At 54.1% G+C, this 10,041-nt stretch overlaps 1 protein-coding gene across 2 annotated transcripts; it reads right to left on the bottom strand.

Moving 5' to 3' along the window:
• Positions 1 to 275: 275 nt before the first annotated feature.
• Positions 276 to 9,682, bottom strand: PRSS23 (serine protease 23). 2 transcript variants are annotated; one of them, XM_029048352.2, is made up of 3 exons: positions 9,554 to 9,682; positions 7,897 to 7,988; positions 276 to 3,832 (listed from the first exon to the last, which is right to left on the bottom strand). In XM_029048352.2, the coding sequence occupies exon 3, from the start codon at positions 3,817 to 3,819 to the stop codon at positions 2,686 to 2,688; it is 1,134 nt and encodes a 377-aa protein (XP_028904185.1). In that variant the 5' UTR covers positions 3,820 to 3,832; positions 7,897 to 7,988; positions 9,554 to 9,682; the 3' UTR covers positions 276 to 2,685. The 2 variants fall into 2 exon arrangements, with proteins under 2 accessions (XP_028904185.1, XP_028904184.1); XM_029048351.2 differs by lacking the exon at positions 7,897 to 7,988.
• Between the last annotated feature and the right edge of the window lie 359 nt (positions 9,683 to 10,041).

Consider the following 10,041-nt stretch of genomic DNA (forward strand, 5'->3'; position numbering starts at 1 on the left):
CTCCCAGGCCCAGGCTCTTTCCACTAGACCACGAAACTGCTCACGACCGGTTAATGAAAATGAGCCTGAACATGAAAAGAAGAGACTGGGTCTTCCCGTTCTCCCAACCCCTTGCCCTGCCCTGAAGATCAACTAGGATCTCATATCCGGGTTATGAGTGCTTAGAGCAAAGCTCGGTCTGGTGGCTCAACTCACAAGGACTTCAACGGGGTTCAGTTTCGAGAAAAAAAGATATTAGAAAAGGAAGCTGGAGTTGAAATGAAAAAGCCGGAGAGACTTAATGCAACGGTGCTGTATTTGAATGTCCTCACAAACAAGTAACAATAAAAATCGGTCGACAGTTCAACCCAAGGTGCAAGTATAGGAAACGTCCATCGTCTGCTTGCATTCGATGCCTACCGTTTTCTTTTCCCTCCGGGATACATTCAAGAAGAAGTGCCCGTGTTGCCAACCGGTGACAGGTAAGGATGAGACAAGTCACCACGCTCCCGTGACACGCCGGGATGATTCGCGTTTGTAAAAGCTCTCATCCGCCCGGTGGCCGTCCCCCACCTCGAATGCCTCCCCTTGATTTAACTTTCTAAAAAATTTAAAAACATGCCAGCTGGGAGCAGGCCTTGGGCCACTCTTGGCCAAGGCCAGAGGAGACTTTCAGAACTAGAGTAGAGGGCTCTTCCGATTTTCAGGCACAATCAGGTTTATTTTTCCAACGGTTACAAAACCGAAACCAAAATCAGTAGGGCAAGACGAGAAATGGGAACCGATTCAGTGAAGCATTTTATTTTTTTCCTACAGCCCAGGTGAGGCAGCGGCTGGTACATTTTGGTTCAGCAGCACAACTACGTCGGTGTGCCCCGTCCACTCCAATGAGCAGCCCGTCCGCCTGATGTTCAGAATCTTCCAACCTGACATGACTCTACGCTTCAGGGCTGAAGGAGGCACCCGTTATCAACAATGCGCTCTGCACACAGTAAGCGCTCAATAAATACGATCGAATGAATGAATGAGCGAGCCCCAGTCCCACAGCCCCGGATACAAAAGAGACAGAAACTTCTCCCGCATTCTGTAGGCTACACCCCTCCACCATTTGATTTTCCCGCTCCGACACAGACACCTGTGTTCGACAGCGTGGCAAGGGGATTCCAGCGGAGCTCTGACTGCTGCCGGGGAAAAAACCTGGAATTCTATAGGCTGGGAACGGTGTCTGGCCCATTCACTCTTCGGGTAGACTCACGTGTGGCTTATCCTACCTCACTGGGATTAAATGCACGTGTGTGGCTTCGCCTTTCTTGGCGTCATTCGAAGCCAGCAAAAACCACCGGCGGTGATTTTTTTTTTTTCCGAGAACTTTCCAAGAACACTGGGCAGTGACTTGGAGGAAAGAAACCATTTGAAAAGCTAAGAAAAATCAGATACTTGTCTCCAGGCATAGAGATTCTAAATTCGGGCGGACCAAATATTGTTTACAACGGATTTGACTTGCCATTCCTCTAGGGATAGAAAGGCAAGCCTGGGGCCAAAATAGTGTCGCTATATCACTTCTGAAGTTAGTGAGAGGAAAACGGACGAAGTGCAGGGGCCACGGAGAGAGTTGGGAATAGTGGAGGGAAGAAACTTTTAACCACTGGATGTAAACCAAAAACATCAGTCAAAATTTAAGAGGAGGAAAAAAAAAGAAACACGAGGCCGACCTGCACCTCCAGCCCCCCGGTTTTAGAACATTTTTTCTTGGCACTCAGAAAGACACCTCAAAAATGCCATGAAGGCCAGTCTGGGTGGCTTCATAAGCGACCAGAAAGAATGTTTCTGTTCTCCGTAGAAAGTGATACCGTGGGTCATCGTATTAATGGCCCCTGAGAGGGGTCGGCTGTGTGTCCGCTAAGTTGTAAAAAAAAAAATAAAGGCGGAACTCAGGTTTCTCCTCCCTTGTTGTCCCATCTGACTCTTAGAATCCTCTTGGAGGAGGCAGAGAGCGTGTGGGAAAAGACGACCAAGGGTGGGGGAAAAAAAAAAAAAATCAAGCACCAGTCACAGGCTGAGAATTAACCTCTCCAGGCCTGGAGGGAGTTTTAAACGTAGTCCAGCATATTAGTAGAGCCTGGAGCCCGTGGAGTCCAAACCCTTTGGTAGCGGGGCCTTGGAAGGGCCCACGGGCCACATGGAAACTCAGAATCATCGATGCCGTCGGAAAGAAAAGCTTCCCCTCGAGGTCTGCCAGATGTGATTTCCGGATTCGGCGCGGCAGACGGTCCACCTCGGCTTCCGATCCCGGTGCTCAGATGATGCGCTACGGTCCTTTTCCAGATGACGAAAGCGGCCATCTTGCAACTTTAGAAATTAAAATGATTATAAAACGCCCCCGCAGGCACACACGCTCACACACACACACACACACACAAACACACACAGTGCACACTCGCACACACGTGGATAGGAGGTCCATAGTAGTTATTAGAGAGATGAGCGACTCTAACCGCGGAGCGGGTTACCGTCAGCCTGCTCCTCCAAGATCCCGGGGCACCTCCAGGAGAGACCCAGACAGCACCACCTGCTCAGACACACGCGTTCAAACACACGCCGCGAAAAGTCGCACAACCGCCCGACTAACGTCGGGCTTCCCCTGGAATCTGAAGTGAAGGCCCTTAAGTGCTGCTACGGTGCGCGGCGGAGGGAAACCCTCCGCGTTCACCCCTCCCTGCAATCCAGATAGTTTCCTTTAATCCAAAAACAGATCTGGGCGTATTTGAGCGGGGTGATGCGGACGGCCACGTTGAAATCCTGCGGAGACCCGCTCACGTCCACCCACTGGTGTCCCGAAAAGATCCCGATGATCTTACGCTCCCACTGCCGCTGCCGACTCTTCCACATCCGGACGTACACCCCCGACCCGCTGGCCCCGGGCTGGGCGTCGCACCGCTGGTAGAGCAGGTCGTAGGTCTCGTCCTGGACGTCGCAGAAGCGGTACACCAGGTTCCCCGGCCGGTCGTTGTCGTAGCCGGAGAAGTGGATCCTGCCTCCCGGGAGCCGGCGGGCCGGGGGGCTCACCCCGATCTTCATGAATTTCCTCTTGTGGGGCTTCTTCAGCTCCAGCAGGGCGTAGTCGTAATCCATCCCGATGTCGTTGGCGTTGCCTTGGATCCAGCCCTTGGGGACGTGCGTCCGTTTCACCCGGATCCACTGGAACTTGGCCCGCTCGGGGACGGACGAGAGCGAGACGTTGGCCCCCCGGCTGCCGTCCTTCAGCTTGGCGCGCAGGAAGCCGACCCTCAGCTTCCGGGCCCCCTTGACGTAGCTCTTCCCGTCGTGGACGCAGTGGGCCGCCGTGAGCACGTGCTTCTCGGACACCAGGGTGCCCGTGCAGCCGGTGGACAGCTTGACCGACGTGGAGAAGGGGTAGTTGAGCAGGAAGTCCTTGCCGAAGATGCTGAACCGGCTGTCGTAGCCGTAGATCTGCCGCTTGGCCCGGGGCCGGGCCTCCCCTCCGCCGCCCTCTCCGCCGCTCACCACGTAGATGCCCACCTCGGTCTCCGTGCGGCTGCCGTTGGCGTACAGCGTCTCATACGCCAGGTAGCCCTTGGCCTCTTCGTAGGTGGGCGGCGGGGCGCGTTTGTGGCACTGGGGCCCGCAGGGCGACGCTACCTCCAGCCTGGCTTCGGCCTCGAAGTCTGGCTGGGCCAAGTCGAGGGTGGCCCGGGGTAAGACGACGGGCAGGCGGTATGCCGGCCACGTGGGCTTCCAGTGGGCGCCGTAGGGAGTCCCCCCCGCCACGGCACAGAGGGACAGGAGGAGGAGGAGGAGCGGGGCTGGCGCGTCCGCCATGATGAGCCCTGGCCTGTCGAGACGGAGGGGGACAGAGTTAGGAGGGCGGGAAGCACGAGGATTTCTCATCATGGCTGCAGAGAGCGCGAAGAATTGCCCTCCCTTCCCGAAATCTAGATGAGGAGAAGGTGATACATGCTCTGCACGCAGTAAGCGCTCAATAAATACGATTGAATGAATGAATGATGGTCTCCCCTTCGATGCATGGCCCTGAGAGACGGTATAATAACGTTGGTGTTTGTTAAGCGCTTACTATGTGCAGAGCACTGTTCTAAGTGCTGGGGGAGATACAGGGTAATCAGGTTGCCCCACGTGAGGCTCCCAGTTAATCCCCATTTTCCAGATGAGGTAACTGAGGCACAGAGAAGTGAAGTGACTTGCCCGGGTTCTTTCCACCGAGCCACGCTGCTTCTCAGTTATGTGACCGGTAGCCCAGTCTGACACTCAAAATGGTAGTATTTATTCGGCGCTTATTACGTTCCGAGCGCCATGCCGAGCGCTGAGGTAAAAAGAAGACAGTCGGGTCGGACATCACCCCTGTTCCACCACAGATGGGGCTCGTTATTCGATCTACAATATTTATTGTGTGCTTACCGTGTGCGTAGCACCGTACTAAGCGCTTGGGAGACTACTATATAACAGAGACGTATTCCCTGCCCCCGACAAGCTTACGGTCTAGAGGGGGAGTTTATCAAATCCCACAGGAGGCTCACAGTCTAAGTAGGAGTGAGAACCGGTATTGAGTTCTCACCAAGGCACAGAGACATTAAGTGGTTTTCTCCGAGTCACACAGCAGACAGGTGGCAGAGCTGAGAGCTCTGACTCCCAGGCCCGTGCTCTTTCCACCAGGCCACACAGCTTCCTTATTAATTGCTAAGTGTGTGCCAAGCCCTGTGCTAAACACAGGGGTAGATGCATAGTAATCGGGCCAGACCCAGTCCCTGTCCTGCAAAGCGCTCCTCGTCTAAGGCAGAGGGAGAACAGCTATTTATTCTCCATTTTACAGATGAGAAACCTGAGGCCACAGAGAAGCGAAGTGACTTGCCTAGGGTCACACAGCAGTCAAGTGGCCGAGTTGGAAGATCTGGGTTCTAATGCCCACTCCCAGAACCGGGGTTCCACGAGGATGCTCAGATTGCTGTTCCATAACTTCTCAGTTTCCTAGGTCACTAGAGTGGAGGAAGCGGGCAGGATGGGAGGGAGATGTTTTCTCAGCAACCCCTCACACAAGGACCCGGTTTTCCCTCCTGTCTGTTTGATCCCTCCAGGAGAGGGAGGCCTTCAAGGTTGCGGACCAGCCGCTGAGCATCAATATCCCCCAGAAAATGTGTTGCAAGGAAAAAAAAAACAATCCATCAGGGGTATTCTTTGAGCGCTTACTATTGAGTACTTGTAACACTTAGTACTTAGCAAGTAATAGCACTTAGTACTATTGAGCACTGTACTAAATGCTTGGGATAATACAAAACTATCGAATTAATCCTGTGAAACTGTAAGGTTTCCAAAGCGGGCTCTTCACAACAATATTTTGTCGTCGTGCCCCCCGGCATACCTTTTTTTGGTTTTTAGGGAGAAGGGTGAGCAGGTTGTAACAGCGGCTGGCAAAACTCCCACATCAGGGTGGCTATCGATTGTTCAGCGAAGCATTTCTAAGCCTCACAGGGTGATGGACGAGTAATCGGGACACAGATGACTATTGTTTCAGTTTTTATAAACCCTGAAGTAATCCAGGTAGGCATGTACTCACATAAGCTTATTCTAACACGAAACAGAACAGGATTTAATGTAACAAGCACACGCGTAAGCAGAATCCTGAAACTGCCGAGAAAGAACAGGATGGTTCCACATTCTTTCCTCCCTTCTAATAACAAATCATGTTCTCGAGCTGGAGATGGAAAGCCCACTTTCTCAGAGAAATGGCAGCTCCTCAGACCGGGAACTGGTAAAGTCACCGAGGCATGTTTTTGGAAAGAGAACTCCATCGTGGTTTTATCTCCTAGTGTCTTTGCCAGAAGTAGTAGCCTGATGCTCTATTTCTGAGTGTTTCTCCACTAAGTATCTTGTCCTACCGCCCAGAGGAATGGAGAAAATTAAGCGGAGCAAATCGTCTTGCGAGTTTTGGTAATTCAGAAACCACCGGCCTTTCGTAAATGCCCAGTTCCAACTCTAATAGGGGTTAAGCATTCATCTCCCCACCCCAAATCTGCGCTGCCCCTTTCCCATCCTTTAACGTCAGAGCCTTTTACGGGTTATCAGATAGGACGGTGGCAATAAAAATAGTTGGAGAATGGAAGGAGTAACTGGTCTCTGTGAGTTGGGCAGCCTCTTCCAGGTGAAATCACCGCAGAGAACTTTTTCAAGCCTCTAGCTGTAGCAGCTGAGATGTATTTCACAGCCTCAGGGGTCGGGGAGAAGGAATTAACCCTGAAGGGTAAGGACATCAGTCACCCTCCACTAGAAAGCAAATATGGAAGTGAAAGACTGCTATTTAGGACCCAGATTTTCTGTTGTCCGCTTTGCAGTGTGGTGTGAATTACTACTAAACATAGGTTGGGGGTGGAAACAGTATAAAATTGTTGTGAATTACTATGAAAAATAAGTAGCGGTAGAGACGGCATAAAATCCGACCCACCCGAGACTCAGCTCCAGTCGGGAAGGGCAAATGCAGTTTCGTTTTTTTCCACGGAGACTAGTTAGGGCCAGGCTGAATGAAGGGGTAAAAAACACGCTAATACCTAAAGTAAATACCAGAAATGGAACAAAAGCACTGAGATTACTATGCAGACAGGGCTTCCCTCCTTGTCCTAAAGTCCTGGAACTAATCATGTAATAGTTTGAGAATTAGAACGAGTCCATGACGGGGAAATCGTGGCTCAGTGGAAAGAGCCCGGGCTGGGGAGTCAGAGGTTGTGGGTTCTAATTTCCAGCTCTGTCACTTGTCAGCTGTGTGATTTAGAGCAAGTCACTTCACTTCTCCGGGCCTCAGTTCCCTCATCTGTAAAATGAGGATTAAGACTGTGAGCCCCACATGGGACAACCTGATTCCCTTGTATCTACTCCAGCGCTTAGAACAGGGCTTGGCACATAGTAAGTGCCTAACAAACACCATCATTATTATTATTTATTCCAATCCGCCCACAATAGTCATCTGTAGTCTCTACCAGACCTTGGGCAGGGACGTCTAAGACCTGTTACAAACTGAGGTGAAGGAAAGCACTCCAGCACTTTGAGAATATCTGGAGGAAGCAATTCATCACGGGGCCTGGGAGGCAGAAGGATCCGGGTTCTAATCCCCGACACCCCATCCGTCTGCTGTGCGACTTGGGCCAAGCCACTTCATTTCTCTGGGCCTCAGTTACCTCATCTGTAAAGTGGGGATTAAGACTGTAAATCCTCTGTGGGACAGGAACGGTGTCCAATCCGATTATCTTATCCACCCCAGTGCTCAATACATTGCCTGGCACAAAGTAAGCCCTTAACGAGCACCACAAAAAAATTCTTACTTGTCAGTGTGACTTTTGCAAGAATACCGCCTGTTCTTTGGAAAGCTACCAAATGACATGTGCTAGAAAAACTGAAACTTAGCAAATACTGGGGCAGATACGTGCTCCTGGGCATTTGGACACAAACGTCTGCATCAAGGATACAAAATCTATCTGGAAAGAAACACTCGGTGTCTCGGAAGTGAGATAGGTGAGATATGACCTCTGCAGGCTTTTAAGAACTGTCTTGTCTTTCACACCCTTCAAATAAGCGGTGGGGTGAGGACGGGGTGAGTGATGTTAAATAATTATACCCGTTTTCTCACCAAAAAAAAAGCCGGTCTCTAGAGCGCTTTACCAGATAGAAGCAGGCGCTACAGTCCAGACTTATGTAAGTGTTTTCACAGTAATTCTATCAACTCTCCAAGCAAAAATGTCACAAATACTCTCATATCCTCTTATCGCATGCATGCCCTGTGCTGAAAAATAGGCTCAGAGTGAATAATTAGGGATCCCCGTCCGTATTCGTGCCGGAAAAAGCGGGCATCCTCTAAAAAAAAAAAAAAAAATGAAATTTTTTCCCACGCCCTCTTACTTAAAAGGCAGGTCAGATGGAAGATCGGTCGGGCTCCTCAACGGCCTCTGATTTCTCTAGCTCCGATCCACGGGGTGTTTCAGGTGCGGCTCCTTTTCAAGCAGGGATTTGGTTTATTTTTTAATCCCCGGGGGGCGATTCCTCCTATCTCGAGGGTGTGGCCCAACCCCAAATAAAAGCAACGAGGTTTTTTATCTGGAGGTTCTCCACCAAGCCCCGTCAACATTTCCAAACCGGCTCCTTCCATCAGTGGTATCCACTGGGTGGGACTTCAGGCGAGTCACCTAATTTCCCCGTGCCTCAGTGACCTCACCTGGAAAACGGGGATCGAGACAAGCGAGCCCCACGAGGGACACCCCGATGACCCCGATTCCACCCCAGCGCTTAGAACAGTGCCTGGCACGTAGCACCAATTAACGAATACCCTCATTATTATTGTTCTTACCGGGTGCAGAGCCCTGGCCTGAGCGCTTAGGAGAGGACAAGGCCACAGAGCTGGTAGACACGTTTCCTGCCCGCAAAAAGGCTACAGACTAGAGGGGGAGACAGACATTGACGGAAATAAATGTCAGTCCCATGAGGGACGGGGACAGATAGAGAGACACGGGTTCAAATCCCGACTCCGCCACCGGTCTGCCGTGTGACCTTGGGCAAAGCCGCTTAACTTCCCTGTGCCTCGGTGACCTCGACTGTAAAATGGGGATTGAGACCGTGAGCCCCGCCCGGGACAACCCGATCACTCCGTATCCACCCCGGTGCTTAGAACAGCGCTCGGCACATAGTAAGCCCTTAAGAGATACTATCGTTAGTATTAACGTCTATCTTCGCGGGTACCCACCCCGGCGCTTAGAGCAGTGCCTGGCACACGGTAATGGCTTAAAGACTTAATTATTCCCCCCTTGGGTCTACCCTAGCCCTCTCCATCCCTCTGAACCAGGGAGTGGGGTGGAGGATCAATCCCCCTCTGGAGCCGCCTTTGGGGAGGGGGTCCGCTTTCCCGGGCGCTGGGTGCCAGGGATTTCGTCCTATCTTGGGCTCGAAGGTCCCGGGGCAGACCCCGGCCCCAAGAAGTTCCGTCCGGGAGTTCTGTCCCCCGAGGCTGGACCCCGGGAGCCCCCTCGGGCCGGCTGCAGCCCCTTCTGCCCCGGGGGATTCTGCAGGGGTCCCGGCGGGGGCCCCGGGGAGATCCTGGGGGGAGGGTCCGGGGGGGGGAGGGTCCTGGGGAGGTCCTGGAGGGGATCCTAGAGGGGGACCTGGAGGGGGGCCCTGGGGAGCTCGGGGGGGGGGGGGGGGTTGGGGGGAGGCCCCGGGAAGATCCCGGGGAGGTCCCGGAGGGGGTCCTACAGGGGGTCCTAGAGGGGATCCTGGAGGGATCTTGGGGGATCCTGGGGAGATCCTGGGAGAGGACCCAGGGAGGGGATCCTGGGCAGGTCCTGGACAGGATCTTGGAGGGGATCCCGGAGGGATGTAGGGAGGTCCTGGCGGGGGGCCCGGAAGGGATCCTGGAGGGATCTCGGGGGGGTCGTGGGGAGGTCCTGGAGGGAGGCCTAGACGGGGGTCCTGCAGGGGGTCCCGGTGGGGTCGTGGAGGGTCCCAGGGCAGCCGAGGCCCCTGGCCCGCCCCCCGCCCCCCGCCCCCCGGGGTGGGGCCCTCTCACCGTCCCGGCTCCGCCGCGGGCTCCGGGGTCCAGGTCCGGGATGGCTCAGGCCGGGGGCCGCCCCATCCTCTGCGGAACGGTGGGTCCGCGCCTCCGGGCCCCGCTGTCCGCCCGGCCGCCCGGGCCCGTGTCCCTGCCCGTCTGGGCCCCCGGGCCGGGCTCCCGGGCCCCCGGACCCACCGCCCCGCCCCGCCCCGCCCCCTCTCCCCTCCCTCCTCCTCCTCCCCCCCTTTCCCCTCCCTCCTCCTTCTCCGTGCTCCCTCTTTCTCCCCTCCTTCTTGCCCCCTCTTTCTCCCCCCTCCTTGCCCCCTTTCTCCCCTTCTCCTCCTCGTCCCCCCCTTGCCCCCTCTTTCTCCTCTCCTCCTCCTTGTCCTTCCCTCCTCCTTTTCCTCGTCCCCTTCCACCCTCCCCCTCCTTGCCCCTTCTTTCTCTCCTCCTCCTCCCCTCCTCTTCCTTGTCCCCCTCTGTTATCTTTCCTTCTCCCCCTC

The sequence above is a fragment of the Ornithorhynchus anatinus genome, chromosome 20 (genome assembly GCF_004115215.2).
Source record: "Ornithorhynchus anatinus isolate Pmale09 chromosome 20, mOrnAna1.pri.v4, whole genome shotgun sequence".
In the NCBI taxonomy this organism is placed as follows: Eukaryota; Metazoa; Chordata; class Mammalia; order Monotremata; family Ornithorhynchidae; genus Ornithorhynchus; species Ornithorhynchus anatinus.